This window comes from Phacochoerus africanus, chromosome 3 (assembly GCF_016906955.1).
Source record: "Phacochoerus africanus isolate WHEZ1 chromosome 3, ROS_Pafr_v1, whole genome shotgun sequence".
NCBI lineage: Eukaryota > Metazoa > Chordata > Mammalia > Artiodactyla > Suidae > Phacochoerus > Phacochoerus africanus.
This window is the reverse complement of record NC_062546.1, coordinates 10,293,585-10,320,559: the sequence shown is the minus strand read 5'-3', so window position 1 is coordinate 10,320,559 and position 26,975 is coordinate 10,293,585. Positions and strand designations below refer to the sequence as shown.

The window sequence follows — 26,975 nt, the reverse complement described above, 5'->3', positions numbered from 1 at the left end:
CCCTGAGACAAATATTTCAGCCAGGAATTTAGACTAAGATGGGGGGGAAACACTTACCAAGTAATTAGCAAAAGTCCCCAGTGTCAAGTACTTCCCTAGGGAGATTCTGCCTGCCAACTGTTCTACTCTCAAAAATATCTGAGGCATTCCTGCTGTGACTGCAGCGGCTTGGGTCACTACAGAGGCGCAAGTTCAATTCCTGGCCCAGTGCAGTTGGGTTAAGGATCTAGCGTTACCACAGCTGCAGCACAGGTCACAGCAGCAGCTGAGATTCAATCCCTGGCCTGGGAACTTCCATATGCTCCAGGTGTGGCCATTAAAAAAAGGGGGGGGGGGTATCTGAAAACCTCAAATACACAACTGGTGAAAATTTGATTACGGACTATTCAATAGTAAGAGTGGTGTATGGACACAAAGTACCTTCCACCGGATCAGTGTGCCATGGTCACGTGAGAGCATGCTTGTTCTCAGGAAGTGCACGCTCAAGAGTGTGGCAGTAAAAAGGTATGATGTTTGCCATTAACTCTCAAACAGTTCAGGGACAAATGGAGAGAGAAGGATGCAGAGTAACAGAGCAAATGTGAAATTTGGTAGCAATTGGTCAATCTGAGCAGACAGTACAACAGGAGCCCTTGGCATGTTTCTCGCAGTTCTCACGTTCGCGATCATTCTCTAATCATGTTTTTTAAACGCCAATACGGGGGTGCAAGGTTTCCCACACTTTAGCCATAGCCATATTAGCTCTGGGAGGTTAGATCTATCTAACCTAATCATCATTACCTAATAATTTTCATTGAGTCAAAATTTTAAATGTAAATAAATTTGGCCTCATCCCAAGCAACGTAATCCGAAGTTTCCTAAGCATTCTTTTTCTCAAGGCACTTGAAAAAAAAAGCTAGGTCTAGGACTTTCAAAACAGAAGCTTTAAAAGCCAGAACTCTCTATGGGTCCATCACAGATTGGGAACTATCATCCACAGCTGCTTCCATCCGTGTCACAGCGTCCCCTCTCCCAAAGCCCTGCCACGTGGCCCCCCTCACTTCCCCACGAAGACCCACGGCCCTCGGCCCCCAGCCCTTACGTGGCCCTCATGTTGTTTTTTGGCTCCAGCGGAATCTCCAGGACTTTGGTGTTGCCCACGATCTTCTCATAGCTGGTGGTGGTGACAGTTTTCCCCGTGATTCGGTGCACTTGATAGAAGGCGTGGGGCTTAAGGATCCGCTCGTCAGCCGTCCCGATGAAGATCTGAAGCCCCAGGGGCTTGTTTTCCATGTAGCCATGGAGCTGGGGGGGGGGGAAGAGAAAACAGAATTATTGAAGGGTATGGCGGCTACTGTCCGACACACACAAAATATCAGAGATGCTCAGGGGTAGCAGAAACAACCACAGGACTGACTGCTGCATTGTCTAGAGGCATGGACAACTGGGAGCAACTGTGATGCCCAGCCAGAGGGGACTGCTCGGATAAATACAGGGATCCTCTCTAAAATAGGATATTAAGCAGCCATGAGCCATGAGCTCTACAGTAGACAGAACTGCACTTCTGGAGAAACACCCAGAAACTATGGTTGTTGGGGGTGGCGTGGCAGGGATGAGAGTGAGGATAAGCGATTGGAACAGGCAATTAACAGAAAGACGAATGATGATTAGCACAGAAGAGATGTTCAATCTGACTTGTGAGCAGAAAAATACAAATTAAATAACCAAGGGATACCATTTTTCTCCCATTAGGTGGACACCCATGTAGATATTTAAAACTGTCAAGTGTTTGGGAAGCTATAAGGACACTTATAGCCACTCTCCCGCAGCCAAAAGAAACATAAATTGGTATAATTATTTTAAATCATATTGAAGTAGCAGCTATTAAAAGTACATATTCCAGAGTTCCCGTTGTGGCTCAATGGAAAACGAATCTGACTAGCATTCACGAGGACACAGGTTGGATCCCTGGCCTCGCTCAGAGGGTTAAGGATCTGGTGTTGCTGTGAGCTGTGGTGTACGTCACAGATGCTGTTCAGATCTGGCTGTGGCTGTGGCGTAGGTCAGTTGGCTCCAGCTCCAATTGGACCCCTAGCCTGGGAACCTCCATATGCCATGGGTGTGGCCTTGAAAAAAAAAAGTACATATTCCCTATGAACTAATACATCCACTTGTTGGTATGTACCCTGGATGAAATGTAGTGTATGCAGGAAATATGCACCAAAATGTTTGCTGAAACAAACGGAATAATGAAAGAAGAGTTTTCCCTGATTGTGCTTATGAGTGATGAGATGACATGTCCAGATCAGGAAAGACTACAACAGGAAAAGAACAGTGTGGGGAAGACCCATGAATTCACCCGGGAAGATCTAAACACAGTGCTGAGAAAGTAAAGCAATTTGTAGGACAATATGGATGGCAGAATACAGCTTCTTTTTTTTTTTTTTTTTTAATGCTAAATGTTTGTAATCCATTCATTTACACTCACGGGAATACAAGACAAAAAGGTGTGGAAGGATGCACTCCAGACAGACCACACTGCCCTCATTTCTAGGGATGGAGGAGGAGATCAAGTTGAGAAGGTGGTCAACCAGGACTTGAACTCACAAAGTTAGAAGCAGCAGCTATGTGGGGAAAGAATTTGCAAGAGAATGGATGTGTGTATATGCATAACTGAATCACTCTGTTGACAGCAGAACTTAACACAACCTTGTAAAAACCCTAAGTTTTTCAAAGTCTGTGAGTCAGTATCTGTTCTGCAAAGGAGGAGACAGTTTGCGGGGTGGGGGGATGCGCTGGGGGTGTGGGATGGAAATCCTATAAAATTGGATTGTGATGATCATTGTACAACTAGAAATGTAATAAATTCATTGAGTAATTAAAAAATTAAGTTTTATTGAAGTATTAAAAAAACACAATCTTGTAAATCAACGGTATCTCAATAAAACATTAAAAATGAAAAAACTTAAAGAACGGTCTAACCAAGATGTCAGATCATTAAGAGTATTTTTGATGTAAAAAAAAACTAGAAGCAGAAGAGCTTCGTGGCAACTTGTGAAATTTAACACTGGTTTTGAAAACTATACATAAGAAAAGAAAAAAAAGGGTGTTGAGCTGAAAGATGGGTTTCTGCCTTGCCACTCCCAGCTGAGAAATGCTTGGCAAAGCATGTAATCCCTCTGCGCGCCCCTGCTCCTTGGTGGTGGTGGTGGTGGCGGGTGGGCATGACAAGTGACAACTCGGTGAGATCGCATCCGTCCACAGAGTTCTACAAAATTTCAGCAGGATCTAGTCAACTGCCAAAACCCCAAGACCCCAGGATGATAGACAACTTCACAGGGTCTAGAATTGCACCGTCCAACACAGTAAATACCACAATTAAACTGACAGTTTAGTTTCTCCGTCACGCACGCCACACATTTCAAATGCTTGGTAGCCACCACTGGCTGGTGGCTACTGGAATGGATGGATGGCACAGTTCTGGACATGGCCATCCTCGAGAAGAGTTCTCCAGGACAGCGCCGGTCCAGAGAGATGGCATCCTCGCGAGCCCTCCCAAATGCTACGCTGAGAGGCAGGCAAGCTAAGGGTGGGGCAGAGCCAGATGGCAGCCTTCTTCATCACCCGCCAGGCTGCCACCCACAAAATTTACATACGTGTCTGATACACACCCGAGAGGCACCCTCGGGCAGAGGTGGCAATGAAGTCGGTCTCTTACCCTCCCCCCATGCAAATTGAAGAGTAGGGCGCTGTTCGTGACCAAAAATCAAAGAAGAAGCGCAGCACTGAAAAGAGATTTTGTCTTTGTTGTTCTGGCTCTGCATTTGGACCCAAGATCACTACCTCTCCTCGAGTCCCCTCCTGGATCCATCAGGAGCCGGTAAACACAGTTATCACACAGCAGCAAGGAGGAGAGTAGAGAAGAGACAGTGAGCCGAAGGGCGCGCAGTTCCTCCCGCCTCACTGGGACCGGAGAGCAGAAATTGCAGGCTGTGTGGACTCAGAGGAAACAGCCAGAGAACACCTGGAGATAAAATCTGTCACGTCCCCCAGGCTCCACCTGCATCCGGCCACCTCTGTCCCCTCGCCTGATGGCACGCCAGCCCAAGCCACCACTGCCTCTCCCTGGAGTGACCGGCCCCGCTCCCTCACTGACCTCTTGCTGGTCTTTAACGGAACAGTCCACTCATCTTTAACAAATGCAAATCAGACCCAGATGTTCCTCTGCTAACAACCCTCCAAAGACTTCCTGGGGCCAGAGAATAAAGTCCAGTCTTGGTGCACGGTCTATGAGGCTTCCACAGGCCAGCCTGTGCCTCCCCGGCCTGCCACGGCACTAGGCTCCTCGCAACACCAGCTGTCCTTCCGTTCCCTGAGCACACCACGTGCTCTTCAACCTCAGGGCCTTTGCACAGCCATCCTGCTGCCTGGCACACTCTTCCACGGGCACACTGAGCTCTCGGATCTTCAGGTCTTTCCCAAAGCACATTATTTACAAACACCCAGTGCCAGAGCAGCTCTTTCAGCCTTGCAAGAGCCAGTGGGTTACAATTTCAGGAATTTTAAGAGCTATGAGATGTCACTTTGGGAGCCTGAAATCAGCCACGGTGAGAATTTCTGCACCACAAAAACTGGCCAATGCTACACATTGGGGCTCTTGATTTCCAGAGGACTGGCTCTTACACATTCGCTGGCACACCCCTAGAAGAGTTGTTCATTACCATCTGAAATTGTCTTGTTGGTTGTTTATTCGCTGAGCAGCTCTCTTTCTCACCTGAGCAGGAAGTCCATGGCAGCAGGAAGTGTGTGTGTTTTTGGTTCAACGTGATCAGTGAGCACATGGGATCCACGGTCACCAGTGACAGGAGGGCGAAAGAGCTAAGCGTACACTGCCCACCGGCCAAGCACACGCGCCCCACATTTTACAAGCATCCCCACGATTCTCGGGAGGGAGGATGGGCCTGTTTTATAGACGAGGAAACGGAGGCTGGCAGAGGCCTGGCAACTTGCCCTAACAGCCCCTGTGAGCACAGGGCAGAGCCAGATGTGAACTCTGAGCCTTCCACCTCTAAGTCCACTCCCAGCACACTGTCTGTGCCCTTGGCATCTGGTCCACAGCGGCTCTCTGATCCACAGCCACAGGTCACAGAATGCAGATCAGGTCCCCAAAGGAAACACAAGCAAGTGCTAAATTATAAGATCAAGAGCATTCTTCCTGCTGAACAAGAGAGAAAGGGAAGGAGGAGGAGGAGGAGAGAGGGGAGGGGGAGAGAGAGGAGGGAGGGGGCGGGGGAGGGGGGAAGAGAAACAGGCAACAGCATCCAAAACAAATAATGCTGCCCCTTGAGAGAGGAACCTGCATCTCTCGGCAGAACCTCTCTGAGTCCCAGAGCAGCCCCTGCCTGAGCTGAACTAGCTGACGCCATCTGAGCAGATGGAACCCCCTCACCTCGTGCGGGCCCCCGTCCCGGGGACAGCAGAAAGGAGAAAGGATTTCACTCTGGGTCACACATACCCGGCTGTCGGTCCAGGCTCTGCTTCTTACTAGCAGCTGTGTGACCCCAGAGCAGTGACCCCACCTCTCTCAGTTTCCATTTACTCACATAAAACAAGGACATCAGCATCCACCACCCGGGGCTCTTTCAAAGGCTAGAAAAGATGACCTGGTAGGGCCCCAAAGCAAGCGCACGGGAGGTGCCCACGAAATGAGAAGTGTCCCTGTCATTGGAGGATGACACAAGCCACACCATGGAGGTGATGTGACAGAATTGAATGGAGAAGCAAAGAACGAGTGGGAAAGACTCACGATAGGAAAAACAACCCGAAACGACCTCGTGCACGGTGGAAGCCCGACACTCACTCTGACTCCTCTGTGGGCAGTTAAACAGCCCCTGACATGGGGGCCCAGGGTGGGGGCAGGGAGAAGCCTCTTTGCATGGAAAGCACACTTCCCCCACCCCCATCTCCACCCTCCCCTTCCCCAGAAGGTGGGAGAAGGTGCCCAGAGCATGTTCATCCTGGAGGAGCCTTGCCAGCCCTCTGGAGGTTTGCTAAGAGCACAGGGCTATTTACCTGTGTCTAAAAACTGAGTGATTTGGGTCCTGCAAACAGAACTTAATGTCGTGGGATGGCGTGCCCTGCTCCCGAGGTCCCAAACACCCTGCTGTCCTCGTTTTAGGGAGACCTGGGTCTCGAGGCCTCTCTCCAGGCTTCTCCAAAGGTAGGGCCACCTCAGGAACGTGGCAAGCAGGGTCACCTCCCAGGCACAGCAGACGCCAGCCCACTGCAATCTAGAAGCTCAAGGTCAGCCAGCCTCCAAAGGAGAAGTGGTTCCACTTCCTGCAGCCGAGGTGAGAGCGAAAGTTTTCTGCTTCTTGCCATTTCCCAGACAGTCTACAAGGTTCCAGGAAGAAGGGGGGCTTCTGAGGCACATCGCAGGGGCCTGATGCCCAGGGCGGGGGTATCAGAGCTGCTTTCATCTGCCTAGCAACGCACAGAGGGGGACACAGGGTGGTCCCTTTCTTGGATGAGAGAGCTGAGGCTCAGCAGGGTTAAGCAACTTGCTCAGGACCCTATAGTTCATAAGCACCAGGTAGAATCCTGGGGACGTGGCCACACGGTCTTCCTCTGTGTCCCAGCTGACTCCTGACTCCCCCAGATCCTGGACTGGGTATATTAAGACAGGCAGGTCCATCCCGCCAGCTCTGCCAGAGGAATCTAGAAGTAAACACGGTCTCCGCATCTCAGAGACTGCCCCCCGCCAGGTTCCCAGAGAAACTCCGCAGGCACACCCCTAGCCCCCAGTTCAAGCTCTGCCCATTCTCAGCAGCAAGGTAACTGTCCTGATGCACAGATCGAAGGGTACTGGTGGGGCTGATACTTACTTTCCCTTCGTCTTATTATAAAAGTAATAAACGTTCACCAATCACTGTACAAACAAGAGATGATATCAAAATACATAAAGAAAATACTCCCTCAGAGTAAGCAAGCATTTTAGCTTCCTTAGTCTCTCCTTCTCGACTCTTCTTCTAGGCACAGAGAGAAACATACCTGGGGTTCTATTTTAGATATTGTTGCCACTAAATATAATGTGACCATTTTTCTTTGCCATTAAATGCCGTTTGATGAGACCATGAGACCATCTCAAACGACTGCATACTCTCCCCCTGGGCTTAGATGGACAGAAGGCAAGGGAGAAGCCTGGGCACACAATTTGAGGAAGCCCTGGCTCTCAGGGCCGAGCAGATGCAAACTGGGTCCCTGAGAGCAAGTGCTGCCTTAAATTCTGCCCCCTCCCCCCCATTTCCATCCTCTTTTGGACCCACAGTTTTAACCCCTACAGTTGGGCGTTTAGGTTGTTCAAACAGTCCCCATTATATAATGATGCAATAAGAACTCACAGATGACACTTTCTTGAAAATGATTTTTCTATCAACTCTGCTCTGAGCTTTCTAAATACTCTCAGATGGACGAGGCTGCCATCTCATCGGAAATGTGGGATTGATTTTCAAAATGGCAACTGGCCAAGGACACTGTTTTGAATTTGACTAAAATCAAACTTTAACAATGTTAAGTAGCATTTTTTTTCCTGTTGTTGAATTGGGAATATGAGGAAATTGGTATCATCCTCAAAGATTACATTCTGAAAGAAGGGAAAGCCCACGGGGACGTTTTATTGTAATTCCCAATTGCCACACAGAGCATGGGGAGAAGGATTTCACAAATACACACGGATCTCAAATTCTGCCTTTATTTTTGGGTGCAAAAATTGCAGAACATAGCTGCTACCTCAACCCCATGTCCATCACACACACACACACAGTAGCCCATGATTTTACTCTCACCCCAGGGATCCCAACAAGCATTCTGTATCCACCTAATGAACACATATTAATAAAATCATTAAAAATCCAAATTCATGATACCTTCCTCTGCCTCACCTCCATATGGGATCCATCTGAAAGTCCCATCCATTTGAGTTCCTAAAGTGCACTCACGCCTACCGTCCTTTCCGCATCCATCACTTCCACCCTGGTCCAAACCACCCCTGTTTCCTTCCTAACGAGTTCCCCAGCATTCCCTCTAGTCCCCCCCCCCCCACTGTTTTCCACCTGGTGACCAGAAGGACCTTTTGTAAATTTCAGTTGGCCATTAGTCACTTGCACTGGCTCCAAGGCCACGCTGATCTGGCCCCGCCCCACATCATGCTCCACCCCTTACCATGGGCTCCCTGTGTCTGATCTTTCAGGAACAACCCACCTCCTACACCCTGCCACCCTCACCCCACCTCCACCCTAGTTAATTCCTAGTCATACTGCAGAGTGTGGCGCAAATATTACTTCCTAAAAAAGTCTTTCCTTGTTCCCTGGACAAGGTGGGGCCTCCCAGTAATAGTCTTCTCTGTTGTTTTTCTCATAATTGGCAAGAAATAATTAGTTGCCCAAATTATTTGTTGCGTTTCTGTCCCCTTTTCATCCTCCTAAAGCTCCATGAACTATTCAACTGCCATTTTATAGATGAGGAAACTGGGACTCAGAGACATGAGGTCCCCAACCAAGCAAGCGGCAGTGTAGGAGTTTGAGCCCAGGTCTGATGGCAGGAGGGATATTTCCTTCCTCTGCCTGATGTGTGACTGATACAAAAGGCAGAACAAGGGTGTCTTCCAGGCAAAACCTTCTGGTTGAAATACGTAAACCTGGGAGCAGAGTCTGCAGAAATAGGGTGTGCCCAGATCTGTGGTAGACAATTTCGCAGTTATCTTTCAAAATTACAATGTACCCTCCCTTGGATGTAGTAATTTTGATACTAGTGAGTGGGTTATCCTATGGATGTCCTGGCAGGTATGCAGGAAAAAAACAACTGACAAAGTTATTCAATGCAGCACTTTTAAAATAGCAACAGATTGGAAACAACCTAAAGGTCCATCAAAAGAGTAGTGGTTAAATCAGGAGTGGTACATTATGGACTATAACACTGTTATTTTCAAAAGAATGAGTATGTGGGGACCAGCATGACAGTTAACATGAATGGCAACCCCTGGAGTTGTGCAGTGCACAATCTGGGCAACCATATGGGGCACCTCAAGGAAGCTGGTCATATACTGATATAGAATAATCTCCAAAATATACCATAACTATAGAAGGAACATATCTCAACATAATAAAGCCATTTATGACAAACCCATCATTAATATAATACTCAACAGAGAAAAGCATAAAGCCTTCCCACTAAAATCTGAAACAAGACAAGGATGCCCACTCTCGTCACTTTTATTCAACACAGTACTGTAAGTCCTAGCCACAGCAAGAAGGAAGGAAGGAAGGAAGGAAGGGAGGGAGGGAGGAAGAGAGAAAGAGAGAGAGAGAGAGAGAGAGAGAGAGAGAAAGAAAGAAAGAAAGAAAGAAAGAAAGAAAGAAAGAAAGAAAGAGAGAGAGAGAGAGAGACAGACAGACAGACAGACAGACAGACAGACAATCCAAATTGGTAGAGGGAAAATTGTCACTACATGCAGATGACATGATACTATATATAGAAAACCCTAAGGAGGCCACACAAAAACTACTTGAGGTGATAAATGAATTCATCAAAGTAGGAGGATACAAGATTAACATTCAGAAATTAGTTGCATTTCTGTATACTAAATAATAGAAAAAGGAATATATAAAAAATAATAAAATAATAGAAAAGGAATATATAAAAAAATCACACCCTTTAAAATCCACCAAAAAAAAATAATAATAATACTTGGGAATAAACCTGACCAAGGAGGTGACTTATGTGCTGAGAACCATAAAACATTACTAAGGAAATTAAGGAGGGTTTGAAGAAATGGAAAGATATCACATGTTCCTGGATTGGAAGAATTAATATTATGAAAATGGCCAGACTACCCAAAACAATCCACAGATTTAATGTGATCAAATTACCTGTGACATTTTTTACAGAATTAGAACAAATAATCCAAAAATTTATATGGTGCCATTAAAGACCCAGAATTGCAAAAGCTATTCTGAGGAAAAAAAATAAAACAGGAGGCATACCTCTCCAGACTTCAGACACTATTACAAAGCTACAGTAATCAAGACAGTGTGGTACTGATACAAAAACAGACATACAGACCAGTGGAACAGAGAGGACCCAGATACCTATGGTCAATTAATCTTCAGCAAAGGAGGCAAGAATATAAAATGAGAAAGACACAGTCCCTTCAGCAAGTGGTACTGGGGAAATTGGACAGCTGCATGTAAATTAATGAAACTAACTAAACACGCCCTCACACCACGCACAAAAATAAACTGAAAACGGCTTAAAGACTTAAACATAAGACATGACACCATAAAACTCCTAGAAGAGCGCACAGGCAAAACATTCTCTGACATAAACTGTACAAATGTTGTCTTAGGTCAGTCTCCCAAGGCAATAAAAATAAAAACAAAAACAAATAAATGGGACCTAATCAAATTTACAAGCTTTTGCACAGCAAAGGAAACCATTAACAAAATGAAAAGACAACCTACAGACTGGGAGAAAAGAGTTGCAAGTGCTGCAATGGACAAGGGCTTAATCTTCAAAATATACAAACAACTCACACAACTCAACCAAAAAAAACCAAACAATCCAATCAAAAACATGGGCGTAAGTAGACATTTCTCCAAAGAAGACACACGGATGGCCAGTAGGCACATGGAAAGATGCTTAACATCACTAATTATTGGAGAAATGCAAATCAAAACCACAATACGGTACCACCTCACACCAGTCAGAGTGGCATCATTAATATGTCTACAAATAACCAATGCTAGAGAAGCTGTGGACAAAAGAGAACCCTCCTACACTGTTGGTGGGAATGTAAATTGGTATAATGACTGAGAAAACAGTCCAAAGATTCCCCAGAAAACTAAATATGTAAGTACCATACGGTCCAGCAATCCCATTCCTGGGAATATATCCGGACAAAACTACAATTCAAAAAGATACATATTTACAGCAGCACTATTCACAATAGCCAAGACATGGAAACAACCTAGATGACCATGGACAGATGATTGGATTAGGAAGACGTGATACATATCTACAATGGAATACTAGTCAGGCATAAAAAAGAACGAAATAATGCCATTCACAGCAACATGGATACAACTAGAGATTCTCACACTAAGTGTAGGAAGTCAGAAAGAGAAAGACAAATACCATATGGTATCACTTATACATGGAATCTAAAGTATGGCACCAACAAACCAACCTACAAAACAGAAACAGACTCATAGACATAAAGAACAGACTTGTGGTTGCCAAGAGGAGGGGGGACGGAGTGGGATGGATGGGGAGTTTGGGGTTAATAGACGCAAACTACTACATTTATAAGGGATGGTCAGTAAGGTCCTGCTGTAGAGCACAGGGAACAATACCCAATTCCTGGGACAGACCATGATTAAAAACAATATATTTGTGTGTGTGTCTTTTTCAGGGCCGCACCTGCAGCATGTGGAGGTTCCCAGAGCTGTAGCCACCGGCCTACACCAGAGCCACAGCAACGCCGGATCCTTAACCCACTGAGCGAGGCCAGGGGTTGAACCCACAACCTCATGGTTCCTAGTCAGATTCGTTATATTGGTATAACATTGTAAATCAACTATACTCTAATAAAAAAAAATACTATAACCATGAAAACAATCATATCCATTTGTGTTTTTAAAGTGGGGGGATGGGAGAGTGTGTGTGTGTGTGTGTGTGTGTGTGTGTGTGTGTGTATCAAAAATAAAAGCAGAAATCAGGCCTTAATTGAAATAGCCACTGAATTTTGATCATTCCCAAAAAAAGGAGTTCTATAGTCCCAGGACCCATGGTTGCAGCTCTCCTGAACCCAAAACCTTGGTTACAATTTAACACAAATGAATGTAACATAAAAAATAAAGCCAAAACATTCATTCAAAGAAAGTGACCCCTCTGCTTTCCTCTTTGTGAGCCTTGACATTGCTCTTAAAGGCCACAAGGAAGAAAAACTAACGCAACCCAGGTATAGATGCATGTGCAATGTCCCATCCCATCCTGTAGGAAAAGACCCAGGACCCACCCATGGAAACCTCAAGAGCAACAGTCCAAGGTGGAGGGCTTCAGCAAAGGAAGAAGCAGGCAGAGGTGCCAGGAGGCTCCCTTCCAGGTCAGGGTTGGGGGCCCACACCAAGAGAGAAGCAAACCACACCCCACATCCAGTGGAGCAGGGTGTAGGTGGCTCAATGTTCCAATCTAGGGAGAATTAAACAGCTTCGCACAAGCTCTATCACCACCGCTAGGGTCTGAGCTCCCATCATCTCTTCTCTGAGCTCCTCCCTGGCCCGTCTCCTACCCAGACTGTTGCAGTAACCTCCTTCCTGGTCTCCCTGCTTCCATCTTTGCCCACCCTTTCCCCTCCCCTGTCACAGAGTCTTCTCCACACAATTGCTAGAATGATCTTTAAAACTGTACCCTAGACCTAGCCGCTCCTCTGCTCAAATCCCCCAAAAGCAAACATCTTATTTGGATCAAAAAGCCAATGCCTTTAACAGGACTCCAAAGACCCTATATGATCTGACGCCTCTTCTCCGTCTCCTTCCCAGCCTCCCCTCTCCCGCCACTGCAGCCACACTGGCCTTGTCTTCACACAAGCCAGGCACCCACCCCGCAGACCCCAGTCTCGTGGTCTCAACACACAGGGTCTCCTCTGCTTAGAGGGCTCTTCTGCCATCTCCCCAGGGCCCAGTCCCCCTCTTCACTCAAACCTCTCCCCACATGACCCCTTAGCAGAGAGGCCTTCCCCCTACCACTCGCCCCAATGGGTCACCCACTCCCATCTCACTCATCCACCCAGCCCGCTTTATGTTGCAATAACCGTGTATCATCGTCTGATCTTCCGTGACATGTTTATTGGATTGTTTTCTGCCTCCCCGACCGGAGCATCAGCCACTCATCTGTCTGGTTCGCCAAGGCATCTGCGGTGCCTAGGGTGCCACACAGGAGGGCTCGACACGTGAGCAATCCTGGGAGGGCAGTGAGTGACCCGGGAGGGGTCTGAGGGGCTACCAGCCCTCCCCACCCTCCCCTTCCCCATGACAAAGGGCGGTTCTGCTGCCCGCGCTGGCTTCTCTCCAGCCCCGGCGGTTACCTCCCTGGCCCACAGCGACCATTGCGTCCTGCTCAGCCTGGGCAGGACTCGGCCGGTTGGACCACTCGTACCTGGACTACCCTGTGCCCAAAAGAGGTGGCAGCATCTCCAGGGTGTGGTGGAAAGGAGCCCCATGTTGGTTTTCTCACCCAGGTGGGGATCCTGCTGGCCAGGTATGTCCGGTCCAGCCTGGCTGGAGACCTCTGCGACCAGATGCCTCTGTGACAGAGCCACGTGCTATTTTAGTTTTCATTTGAATTGGTGTCTAGTTGAGGTACAGTATTATATAACTTTCAAGAGCACAAAATAGTGACTCACAATTTGTAAAGGTTACATTCCATTGGGACGTCGTATAAAATATTGGCTCCATCCCCCGTGCGGTACAATATTTGAGCGCAGCCGTTTGTCCCTCTTAATCCTCTCCCCATCCTGCCCCACCCCGCGTTGATAAGGCCACATTTTAAAATCACACGGTGAGCCCTTAAAAGAGACTGAGACACTTTGCACAGGCTCAAAAGCAAAAGCAGTCTGTCTCTCCCGGTTATTCTAAATTAAGAATCAAGTCATTCTATATTTCTCACATCACTGGAAATTAAAAACAGACATATCTACCACACAGTGAGCCCGCTGACTGCAGAGGGAGGCTTGATGGCCTGAAACATGCTAAATTTGTTTCCAATTACCATGTCCACATTTGAAACCCCGAGGAAGCCATAGAAAACAGTGTGGGGAGATCAGAGGCAAGGCACATTAGCCTAATGGGATTCTGAGTCCAAGGCTGCACCCCACCCCCCTCCCCACAGCTCCCCGCCCCAGGGGTCTCTGAACAAAGAAACGGGATCACTTTGCCCCCCTCCCTCCCATACACACCCTTCTTTGCCATCTCTGGTCCCTCCCATCCCTCTCCCCTCTCAGCCCCCCGGCTTCTGGTCCACTCGACAGAAACATCCGCTCAGCGTGGCTCCCCACCAGCACCCCCAGCCTGACCAACAAGCTCTCCACGCCAAGGAGCGACTGAGTCATAGAGGAGATGAGTCTGGAAGTCCTGGACTGAAATACGCAAGCCTTTTCAGAGTCGACCTTTGGAAGGAGTTTTGTTTTTTTGTTGTTGTCAGACGCTAAACAAGTCCTTTTCACATCTTCTCTCTGTACTCCTCCGTGGGCAGAACCAGCGCCATCACCAGTGTGAACGCCGGAGAAGCCAGACCATCCGGGGTCACAGCCCCGCACAGGCACTGACTGTCATGGTGGGGAAGCTGGTTTACCTCTCGGGCCTCAGTTTCTCCATCTGTAAATGGGACTGAGGACCACACACATCTCACTGGGTTGCTGGGAGGCTCAAGTGAGTTACACACAAAGCGCGTCACAAGCATGCAGGAGATGTCAACTTTTTAAAAATAATTTTTCACCCACGGCTGGGTGACTTTGAGCAATTAAAGTCCCCCTCCTAGTCTAAGTTCTTGGAAGAAATCATCCTGAAGGTTATCGTTCAGCCCTAAAGCACAATGACCCGAGGATACATTTAGGATAACATGCAAATGCCTCATCACAGTGCACCAAACCCTGCACAGTGTGGCCGTTGCCCGTGTCCCCGACGTCATCCTCCCCACTCTGGTCCAGCCACGTGGGCCTCCTGCTGCTCCTTCAATGGGCTGAGTCTGCTCCTACCTCGGGCCTTTGCACTTGTGCTCCCTCAGCCCAGAACATTCTTTCCCCAGGTCTTCCCATGACTGGTACCCTCTAGACTCCTTGGCTCTCAGCCTAAATTCAGCGCCTGCTTTGAGCAGCCCAGCTGAAGTCAAGCCTCCCCACTGTCACTCCCCCATTCCTGTTGATTTCCTTTGATAAGCATTATCTTGTGCCTTTGCTCATTGGTCATTGTCCGTCCCCTGACTTGAATGAAGGCTTATTCATCCCCGTGTCCCAGCACCTCGAACAGGACCTGGCATATAGCAGATGTTCAATAAATATTTGCTGAGTAAATAAATGAACAGATTAATTCTCGGGTTCCTATGTGGCCCAACATACTGCCAAGTGATTCATCCTCCAGCGACCCTGAGAAAGGAGGCTTATTCATGTCTCGAAGAGAATCCCCATGTTTGGAGTCTGCCTAAACTCACTACCGCTTGAGCCAGTCTGCAGGAATGTGTCTCACCATGAAAGAGACATGGTACAGCAGGCCAATTCCACTGAAGTCAAAGAGGAGACAAGCTCGGGCTGGAAAAATGAAGTGTACCATCCCTTCTCCAGGCAGCACGGAGGGGTCAACCCAGGGGGAGACTGAGGTGAAAGTGCAGTGACGTGGCAGCCTCTTGGAGATGATGAGGAAAACTGGGGGGCACAGGCAAGGCCCTCTGCTGCCTGTGTGTTCTCCCAAAGACCAGACAAGGGAGAACATGCTTCAGAAACATTTCCCCGGGAATCTCTGACTCAGAGCATCGAGTGACATTGAAGATCGAAGTGTCTGATGTCTGCAGGGGACCCGGGCTCTGGGAGCAGAGAAGGGGGAACAATTGAGCCACCCTGGGGCGGGGGCAACTGAGGACTGAAGGCAGCTCAAGAAAACCTTGTGCCTGTATCTGACCCTGACCAGTGGTACCCAGATGCTGGGATGAGAACTCTGTAGCCAGCTCTGACCGCAGCCCCTCTGAACACCTTGATAAAACATCCCAAAGAAACTGCAGCTGAGCCTCACAGAAACGCTCCACCAAAGACAGGGCCATCTGGGTGAGGCATAAACTTCGGCTCCTCCTCTTTCGCTTGGGCCAAAAGCTGAAAAAGAACCCTGGGGTTGGTGGGGTGGGAAAAGCCAGACCTTGTGAAATGCAAGAGAGTCAGCTGAGCCAGTCCAGGCATTAAAAAGGTGAGTTCTTCCCATCAAATGAGCACCCTCCTGCCCCCACTGCAAAGGCCACGCAGGTCTCTCTGGATCCAGACCAAGAATTCTGAGTCACTTTTGCCACAAAGGGGAAAAAAGGAGAAGGCAGACGTGATGTGTACCTTTCCGCACTCTATTTTGGGATTTTAAGATCCAATTTCTTTCGTTTCAAAGGGTGGGTTTTTGGAGGGCCCTGCATAACTCCTGTACCGTGCACACGGCGAGACGGCGCGGAGACGGGCCTCTGTCGGTGACCTGGGGAGAGGCGGGGCCCCTTTGGCAGATCAACAAATCGCATCATCCAGGAACAAGGAGCCCGTTCTTGTGTGCAGCCGCACGGGGCCGGCTTTCATAACATGATGGAAGCATGTGGGCCGATCCGAGCTGACTCACCTCTTTCTGGAGGCAGCTCTGCATTCAGTCCCTCGTTCGTCTATTCATTCATTCAGCAGAGGCCTCCCGGGAAGGGCTCCTCAGCTGAAAGCTGCTTCCAGAACATTTACTATACATCCCTTTGGTGGAGAATCGGGTACCTCTCTGGATGGATGGCAACCTCTGCGATTATCCTCATCCCACAATTTAAGATGTGGGTTAAAAACAAACCAAAAAAAGCTAGTGAATCAGGATTTTTCAGCCTCAGTACTAGTGACCAAGGCTGACTTGGGGGCCAGATCTTTCTCTGTGGTGGGGACCGCTGTGCATGCTGGGATGTTTAGTGGCATCTCTGGCTTCCGCCCACTAGGTGCCAGTAACCTGCTCCCATTGCCCAACCCAGCTGTGAGGGCCAAAAATGTCTCTGGATGTTTGTCAAATGTCCCCTAAGGGATAAACTCACTCCATTGAGAACCAGGCTTCAATTGCATTGACATCTGCGGGGAAGGGTGTTTTTCTGCAGAAAGTCTGTACTGGAATGGGATCCCCTGTCCATCAGAAGGGACGCTGGGCAGGATCTTCAATGGACCCCTCTGATCCTTCAGTTTCTCACCTTTTCTTCCACCTTCCCTGGGTCCCACCAGCATCATCTCTTGCCCTGCCCGCTGCACCCACCTCCCCAGTTTCCTCTTGCCCTGCCTCTGCCTCACCATCCGAGGTACATTCTCTACAAGCAGCCAGAGGGATCTTTTTAAAGCCAATCATCTCACATCACTCCTCTACCTAAAACGCACCCATGGGCTTCCTGGTGCGTGAAGAATCAAGTTCAACTTCCACAGCCTGCAAGGTCCTGCACCATCCAATTCCTCTTCTCCCTCCAGCTTTAATCCCCACTGCTCCTTCCCTCATCCATTGCAGGCAGCCATACAGGCCTCCTTGTCGGTCCTCAAACACCCAAGCTCTCCTGCCTCAGGGCCTTTGCACGTGCTGTGCCTTCTACTGAAAAGGCTCCTTCCCTGGTTCTCACCTGCCTGGTTCCTTACTGTCATTCAAATAGCCGTTAAGAGTCATTCAAACTTCAATGAACCCGCACCTGAGGAGGAAGCCCCTGACAGCCCCACCAGAAAGTAAACCCTCTCCCCAGGCATGCTCTCCCATCACCGACTTTTTCCCCTGAAAACACGTCACCACAATCCGACATGGCCCTATTTACGGTTTAATCTCTTCAATGTCCATTTCCTCATTGGAATGAACACCTCATTTTTCTCCTTTACTGGGACGTAGAGTCGGGCACACAAAAGGTGCCTTATAAATAATCAATGAGTGAGTAATCCGTATATGCCAAACATCGTACAACGAGCACAAGTTACCTCTGTTACAAGAAAAACAACTTGTAGAAAGTAACGCTAGCCTCACTTGTGAGCACTGGCTTTCAAGGCCCCTGGCCCTTGCCACCTCCGTGGCTCCTAGAACATGCACCACCTCTGAAGTCCAGAAGGAGCAGAAGGCTCACCTGGGTTTTACAGATAAAGAAACCAAGGTCCAGACTCATTTATCCTTTTACTAACTATAGATAAAGTGCCTAGGATGTGCCACGCCGAGTCCTAAGTGCTGGAAAACTCAGCGCTGAAAGAGACGGGATTAGCGGCAAGGAGGCTGGGGGTTGGGACAACCTCGGTGCACATCTCCCAAAGCCCTGGTACATCTGCAGGTTTAACATCCACCGCCCTAGACCACGGGCTATGGCAAATCAGATGATACATGGAGGACCACGTCTCTCAAAACTTCAACACTGTTTTCTAAAAACAGTGTTACCCTATCTTTTTCCAAGGCCATCTGCTGTGGCAGAAACCACCTGCTCCCTATCGGGTCTCCATCTTCCCTTCCTTCGTAACAGGATCCCAATTGGGTGGCAAGGGTCCCAGCTGAGAGTCCACACCTCCCAGCACCCCTTGCAGATGAACGTGGCCACATCACTAGGCTGAAGTCAGTGAGATGTAGGCGAAAGCATGGAGGGGACTTGCAGAAAGGTTCCTGGGAGGGAGCTAACCCCGCTGCGGAGCAGGCCCCTTTGCCCTGTCTTCTTTCCTCCTTGGAATATGGATGTGATACAGAGGCTCCAGCAATCATTTTGGACCATGAGGTGACCTTGAGTAGAACAGGACAGAGGAGGAGCCTGGATTCCTGATGACTTCGTAGCACTTTGGACAACTCAGCTCTAGACTTCCACCATAAGAGAATAAGGTTTGGAGTGTTTAAAGCAACTGTTTCAGGGGGATTTCTGATAGAAGCAACTAAACCAAAGCCTAATTGAAAGATCCATCATCCCACCACCGTAACATCATTTCCTCCACACCTGCGTGTCCCTCGGCTGCATCTCAGTGGAAATAAGATGATCATGCTTAAGTTAGCCTCAGCTAAAGAAAAAAAAAAAAAAAAAGGAAAAGGAAAGAAACTCAAGATTCAAAGAGTAGGTGGAGATCCCACTGTGGCTCAGTGGTAATGAACCCGACTAGTATCCACGAGGATGTGGGTTCGATCCCTGGCCCTGTTCAGTGGGTTAAGAATCTGGCATTGTTGAGAGCTGCGGTGTAGGTTGTAGATGCAGCTCGGATCTGGCGTTGCTGTGGCAGTGGCGTAGGCCGGCAGCTGTAGCTCTGATTTGACCCCTACCCTGGGAACTTCCATATGCCAAGCAGACGTGGCCCTAAAAAAAAAGTAGGTAGTATTGCTGCACAAATCTACTTTAGAAAAGGCTTCAAAAAAATGATTTCTCTAAAAAGCCAGGACTGAAAGCAAATCTGAAAGAAACTGCCATATACAAAGGGTCGAATGATCCAACTGCTCAGAAACATTTTGGGTAACGAAACCCCAGTCAGTCTGCGAGGCCGTGAGCCCTCTTTTGCACAACTGGAATGGGTGTCTGGAAAGGCTGTCTGACACACACGGGGTGACGAAGGTGCTCATTAGAAATAAAAGTGCTGCTTACTTTCTGTCTGGTTTCCGAATTGCTTTTTCCTGGTTGAAAGGTGCCAGGCCTGGCAGCTTTCTAAAAATTTAAAATTCAAGTCAACAAATATTTGTTGAGCACTGTCTATTCACAAAAAAAAAAAAAAAAGCCATGCAGGGGCAAACTCATATAAAGGGAAGATGCTATAATTCATCATCATAATAACAAAAAGGACAACAAAAGCCACTAATCACTTAGTGAGGACTTGCTAAATATCGGGCATAGTTCTAGATGCCAATATCTTTTGACTCATTCAAGGATAACTCTGTGAGGCAGATACTATTACTTTAGATAAGAGGGAACTGAGACACAGAGAGGTTAGGTAATTTCTTCAAAGTCACACAGCCAGGAAAGGAGAAGCCAGGTTTCCAAGCAGGGAGGTCTGGCCCCAAGGCCCATTCTCCTAACCCCGATATGATATTCTGCTCCTATTGCCTCAGTATGGGGGAGACGCCACACCCGCAAGTGGCCCCAGAGTGTCCCCACATCTCAGTCGTTCTCTGGCCACATTCCCGAGCTTTTCCTGGACCATTAGTTACTGAATCTTTCTCTTTTGGCTATGACTTGTGTTTTTACTTATAGAAACTTATTTTTAAATAAATGTTCTATTTCTTACATAATATATAGCTAACAAATATTTATACAATGTATATTATATGCATACCATAAACAGTTATACGACCACTCTACATAACAAATAAGCCATAAGGATATATTGTACAACACAGGGAACATAGCCAATATTTCATAATAACTAAAAATAGGATATAACCTTAAAAAGTGACTCCTTATGTTGTATACTTGTAACATATAATACTGTACCTCAACTAAATCTCCAACTTCAAAAGAATTGGTGAACTCTGAGCCCTCCTGCACTGTTGGTGGGGAATGTAAATTGGTACAACCACGATGGAAAATAGAATGGAGGTTCCTTGGAAAACTAAATATAGAACTATCATATGATCCAGCAATCCCACTCCTGGGCATAAAACCAGACAAAACTTTCACTGAAAATGATACATGCCCCCGTATGTTCACTGCAGCACTATTCACAATAGCCCAGACGCGGAAACAACCCAAATGTCCATCGACAGATGAATGGATTAAGAAGATGTGGTACAGGGGAGTTCCTGTCGTGGCTCAGTGGTTAACGAATCCGACTAGGAACCATGAGGTTTCGGGTTTGGTCCCTGGCCTTGCTCAGTGGGTTAAGGATCCGGCATTGCCATGAGCTGTGGTGTAGGTTGCAGATGTGGCTAGGATCCCACGTTGCTGTGGCTCTGGTGTAGGCCAGTGGCTACAGCTCTGATTAGACCCCTAGCCTGGGAACCTCCATATGCTGTGGGAGCGGCCCAAGAAAATGGCAAAAAAACACACACAAAAAAGAAGATGTGGTATATATACACAATGGAATACTACTCTGCCATTAAAAAGAATGAAATAATGCTGTTTGCAGTAACATGGATAGAACTAGAGATTCTTGTACTAAGTGAGGTTAAGTCAGAAAGAGAAAGACAAATACCATATGATATCACTTATATCTGGAATCTAATATGGCACAAATGAACCTATCTACAGAAAAGAAACAAACCCATGGACATGGAGAACAGACTTGTGGCTGCCAAAGGGGAGGGGGAGGGAGTGGGATGGACTGGGAGTCTGGGGTTAGTAGATGCAAACTACTGCATTTGGAATAGATAAGCAATGAGATCCTTCTGTACTGCACAGGGAACTGTATCTAGTCACTTGTGATGGAACATGATGGAGGATAATGTGAGAAAAAGAAGGTATATATCGTATAACTGGATCACTTTGCTGTACAGCAGAAATTGACACAATGCTGTAAATCAACAATAATAAAAAAAGAATCAACAAACTCTTGAGTTAAAGCTACTAAAAATATTTGGATCCATAATAACCCTCTTCAAAAGCCATCAATAGACAATGCTGGCAAAATGCAGAAAGTTGTTGAGTGATGGGCATAGGGGGTTCATTGTGCCATTCTAAGTTTACGTATGTTTGAAATTTTCCATAACTGAATTTTTAATTTTCTTATTATTTTTTTTATTAGGGCCACACCCACAGCATATGAAGTTGCCAAGTTAGGGGCTGAATTTGAGCTACAGCTGCTGGCCTACACACAGCCACAGCAACACCAGATCCTAGCTGCGTCTGCAACCTACATCACAGCTTACGGCAACGCCGGATCCTTGATCCACTGAGCGAGGCCAGGGATTGAACCTGCGTCCTCATGGATACGAGTCGGGTTCATTACCACTGAGCCACAACAGAACTCCTAAATTTTTTAAAGAATAGCAATAAATAAATAAATAAGATAAACTTTATGTCACTACTACAAATAGGAAGCCAGGAGCAATTGGCAATTGAAGGTGCACATAAATACACAACAAAATTAAGGTGCCAAGGAAGTAATTATACTTTTTTTTTTACATACTTATTAAGTACTACAGAATTCATCAACCAGTAAACCCCAGGGAACCCCAGTCTGCAGAACACGGACTGACACATAAAGTGTATCACAGGTGGTCCCAGCGAACAGCACAACCAGGGGTGGGAAACCAGGCAATCATCAGGGGACTGGTTAAGAAACTACCCAGGTTGGCACGCAGACGCAGGAGAGGCTCAGCAAACATTTTGCTCAAGGTGCCGAGAAAAAAAAACATACCCTGGCCCTGCCCAGTGCTAGGAGACAGGTCCTATGTGCAGAGAAGCCGTGGAAGAAGACAACTGACCCATGTATACAAAAATGATGTACTTTTCCTGAAATCAAAAGCGGCAATCCTTCAGGCAGCCACCTGCTGCCTGCCTGCCTGCCTTCCTCGTGCTGCGTGTGCACCTGCAGGGTCTCCAGGGGTGGGCTGAGTGTTTAACAACCGGTTCTCCACAATTTGTCACATTTGCCCATTTCTGTGGTGTAAACACTCCTAGCTTGGCTGATTTCAACCGACCCATACGATGTCACCCGAGCTGGGAAGAGGTGTCCAACGGCAGACCATTACTGACCATTGCCACTGCTCGGAGCCAATGCGTGTAAATGACTCCAGGGGTGCAGACTGTGGGAAAACATAGTAGAATTCCTGAAAAATTAACAGTCAGCTCCCGTGAACCAGGACACACTGGCAGGGGCCCGTCCCTGAGCTCACATGGGTCTCCACGCATATCTGTTGATGTGCCCATCTGCTCACGTAGCCAACTGTCCACTTCTCCCTCTCTTCTCCCACCGACGGAGGGCATGCACACACACACACGTGCCCCTGGCCCCACTCTCTGTGAAAGGTCTACGGAGCTGGCCGTGGTCTGGCCCCCTCTCTGCTCTGCCCACCCTCATCTCCCTGCCGCTCCTGCCTCCTGCGCCCCCAGCAGCGCCACAAACGCCCTGCCTTCACCAGCCTGCGCTCCCGTGGCCCTGATGCTCCAGGCTCCTTCTCACTCCAGCAAGAGCTAAGCCTGGTCTTTCAATCCAATCACACACATCTTCCTGTCTAGACGAGGCCACTGGCTGCCAGGGCCCCTGAGTGAATGAATTCACAGCCCTCCACGCCCTGGCACCGCCGTGCTCTCGGCTGAGCTCCACGCGGCAAACCTGGGGGCCTGAGGTCCCTGCTCAGACCTGGCACGGCCCCGGGATTGTCCCAGAGACGCAGAGGAGACGCTGCACCGCCGCTGGGAGCGAGCATGCGTGAGTGTGACCTGGCGTGTGGCGTGCCACCCCCCGAGAACCAGGCGCCGGCAACACCAAGGTTCATCCATCATCCTCGCGCTGAAAAGTGGGAAAACAAACAACAAAAACCTGGCCCAGCCTCATTTACTGTGTACCAAATACAAAAGCCACAGGAGAAAGGCCTTCCTCTTTGTGCTTCCCTTTTCCGGCCCAGAAACACCAACAGGCCAAGATAAGGGCAGCGTGCGTCCCCCGCCCCCCACCCCCCGGATGGTTTCAAAGGGTTGGCAACCACCCACGCCCAGGCCCAGTCCCCCTGCGAATGGCCTCCCCCCTCCAGAGCCCGCGCTGGGAGCGGGAGGCGGCCGAGGCCCCACGCCAGGGACTTGGAAGAGGTTTAAGGCTCACGCAGCAGAAGGGAGGAAGCACAGCCTGTCACGAAGCGTGATAAAGCATCTCCTTATCTGGAGCTTTCCTTTTAACTGCCTCCAGTGAGCGCCAGGGCTGGGCCCCTGTCAAGGCCAAGCGTGTTCCTTTCATGTCGCCCTGTGTCACCCGGTCACCGCCGTGTCTGCGTGCACACCGAACTGGAGCATCAGCGCTGGTGTCCTCAGCTTGGGGCCAGCACCTCCGAGGGGACTGGATACTGAGCCTGCGAGCCTGGACCTCTGGTTGACCGTGTGGCCTTTGCAAAGTCACCCAGACCTTCTGGGCCCTGGTTTTGTCATCAGGCCACCAGAAGAAGAGGTGTCGAAGCAGTGGAACCCAGCCGTGTAGACAGGGGCTTGGGAGCTGGCCGACCGAGATCAAGTCCCGGTAGCTAAACTCACTGGCTGGTGACCTTGGGCATGTCGAGCCAGGCCCTTGGAAAATGCTTCCATGTGTGTCAAGTGGAAACAGCACCTATTTCATAGAACCTGGAGGAGGAAAGGAGTTGTTCCACGTGCAGCTCTTAAAACAGGGCCAGCACGTCGTCAGTGTCCACTAAACAGGATCCATCCTCTCTACTGTCCATTCAAGGGGTTGTGGACACAGAACAAGGTTTGCAGGCATCGCATTGCATCTGCATGATATGAAATCAATGAGATACTAAGAACTCATTTTTCTCTTACAGGCCGTTCTGCTGACCTTGCCACTCATGGGGCAAAGGCCTCAGATGGACGAGTGACTCTACCATCCCCTCGGGGAAGGGGCCCTCTGGGTACGGGATTCTCAGTTGCCTGGTCCTGGACGCAGGCGCACTCCTCCACCTGAGGCTGCTCTTCAGGAACAGGACCCTGGCCCAGCGCCCGAGGAAGGCAGCGGCCAGCCCCGCGAGGCCAGGGTGCACGCAGGCAGGACAGAGTCCAGCCCAGTCCACGCACAGCTACCTCCTCTGCGCCTAAGTCAGCACCAGGTCCCCAGGCAGGACACTTTCCCGCTGGGACAGGCAGAAACACAGAGCCAAGAGCCTGGCCTGGGACACGGTGGCTCTGACCAGCAGCTTTCTCAGGCCCCCTGTGTCTTAGATCTAAGACTTGTCAGGGCCACAGAACACGGGTCCCCATCTGGCCAAGGGAGAAAATGGCCGATACCCACGGGGTGTCCTCTGTGCCATGAGGACTGAGTAACATCATACGCGTAAGGGGCTGAGAACGGCCCCTGGCACACAGTAAGTGCTCAATAAATGGCAGCCTTACCGTCGCCACCAGCACCACTGCCGGCAATTTCAAACCTTTCTCTACAGCAGCTCGGCGTCATCATTCATTTCTTTGGTTCACTGGTCCTCCTCAGAACAGAGAGGAAGGGTGGGGCCCCCGCTGCCAACCATGCCAAGCCCTGAACCAGGCACTGCGCCTCTCGATCTTAGCTCAGAGAGGCTGAGTAAGCTGCCTAAGGGGCCCAGCTCCCAAGGGCTACAACTGGGAACCGCAAGCACATCCAGAGGCTTCCCTGGCCCCTTGCTTTTCTGCTACACCTGCTCCTCTGATTTCCTCTCTGTTTAAAAATCTCCTTTTACTTTCAAGTGGAAACGCAGGCAGCACACATCAGTGACTCTCACACGTCACTCTTCAGAGGTTTGTTACTTCAGGCTCCAGAGCTCTTTCCTCTGCTACTATTTTCCGATCTTTATTCGTTCCATCAGCGACCTACCCCACCAAGAGCTGAGCAGGGCTCCATCCGCGTCCGGAGATGCGGGGCCTGCGAGGGGCGAGGGGCTGGAACTTGGCTGCTGGCAGTGGGGCCTCAGCAGGCCTCTCACAGCGAGGGAGAGCTTGTCACCTCCCGCGGCAGGGAGGTGAGAGGCTGAGAAGCCACAGCTTGCCAAGAAGGACTTTGGGAGAAAGGGAAATGGTTCGTTGTAGGAAGGCACAGTCACTCCGTAAAGATTAGCGAGGCCTGGGTGGCCGCCCAACCCCTGAGGTCCTCTGTTCACAGACAGATGGTAGCGAGAGGACAGCCACTTACTGTACCAAACGTGACGGCACACGGGTGTGCCCGCCGCCGGCCAGTCGGGCACACTTGGCGGTGAGGCCCTAATGGACACCCAGGCCCTGGGTCGTAGAGGTGACCTCCAGACAGGCCAAGAAAGACCCCACTTAAACCCTGCGGGGCCGGAATCCCAGCGAGCCCCCAGCCTCCTTTCTTACAGGGGTTCGAGCGTGACCCTGATAATTCAGCTCAAATAGAATGTGGCTCTCCGTCCTTTCAGATGCAGAGAGAGAGGGGACGCAAATGCCATCTTGAATGCCCGAGGTGAAGCTGGGCGCTGTGTCAGGGCTGTACGGTGGACGTCGCCCGGGCGGGGTCCGGCCTCGTCCAGCTCTGAGCTGGGGTCTCCTTTGCTGGCTGGCAGAATGCAAATCCATTCTGCAGCACCCGGTTTTAGCAAGAGTGGCATCTGGAGGGACCAAGGGAGGCAAGCTGGCTCCCTGCTGTAAAGCTGTGCAATTCAACTCCATTGCTTTCTGACCTCGAGGCCGACAATAAACGCACCTGTCCCCACTCCCAGGTGTAGGAGCTCACGCCAACTGTGCCGGCCAGTTAGACACCCCAGGAGGTCATCTGGAGAGGAAGGCAAGTCAGGCCTCGATTATCCCTCCTTTTTCCTGTGGAAAATCTGTGGGTCAGGATAGACCCCCCCCCCCCCCAAACAGAGGACAGTGCTGAGAGGGGGAAAGGCCAGCTTTATAATTCAAAGTCTCACTTCTACATTCAAAACAAACAAAAAAAGATTGCACTAAATGCTTGGGCGTTAAAGTCAGCGGGATCTGGGTTTATTTTTTCAAGCCTTTCGGGGAAGAGGGAACAAATCCCCATCCAGGGTCACCCACGGGGTGCCCAGGGGAATGAGGTAAGGGACGTGAACAAGCAAATCGGGCCTGGTTAGAACTTGGGGGGGGGGGGCCCTAGGAGCCCAGGGCAGCCCCTAATTTCTGACCACTACGACATGCAGGAAATGGGCCCAGTTGGCCAGATCTTCTGATTATTAACAGTAGCCAGAAATCCGGCTCCTTATGAGAAATCTCCTAATTCATAAGTGAGGGTAACTAGTGTCACTAGTTTGAAATCCTGACCATCTGTGCACAGACTCTGGCCTCAGGCTCTCAGCATGCTGTCACCTCGGCACGCTGACCGGGCTGGTCCTGAAGCTGGAACATTCTTCCTTTACATCTCTCAACACACCCCCTCAAATGTCACCTCCTCCCAGAAGCTGGCCCAGATTCCCAGAGGCAGAGGGAGCCACGCCGCCCCTACCCCATCACATCCCTGATGTACTCAGCCTTCACCTCGGGAAGCAATAATAATAATAATAATAATAATAATAATAACCAGCATTTATGGGACTCACCCTCCCAGGCCCTCCGCGTGATGCCTCACAGTCGCATCTTTTTGAGCACCATCATCATCCCACTCTGTAGCCACAGAGAGG

The 26,975-nt window shown here is 49.2% G+C and overlaps 1 protein-coding gene across 6 annotated transcripts in view; it reads right to left on the bottom strand.

The window, feature by feature from the left end:
• The window catches only part of NFATC2 (nuclear factor of activated T cells 2), a 164,360-nt gene that overhangs the window by 79,661 nt on the left and 57,724 nt on the right, over window positions 1-26,975 (bottom strand). For all 6 annotated transcript variants that reach the window (XM_047770859.1, XM_047770856.1, XM_047770855.1 and 3 more), the window contains exon 4: window positions 1,082-1,284. In XM_047770859.1, coding sequence (XP_047626815.1) covers window positions 1,082-1,284 — 203 coding nt within the window. The remainder of the gene's footprint in view (window positions 1-1,081; window positions 1,285-26,975) is intronic.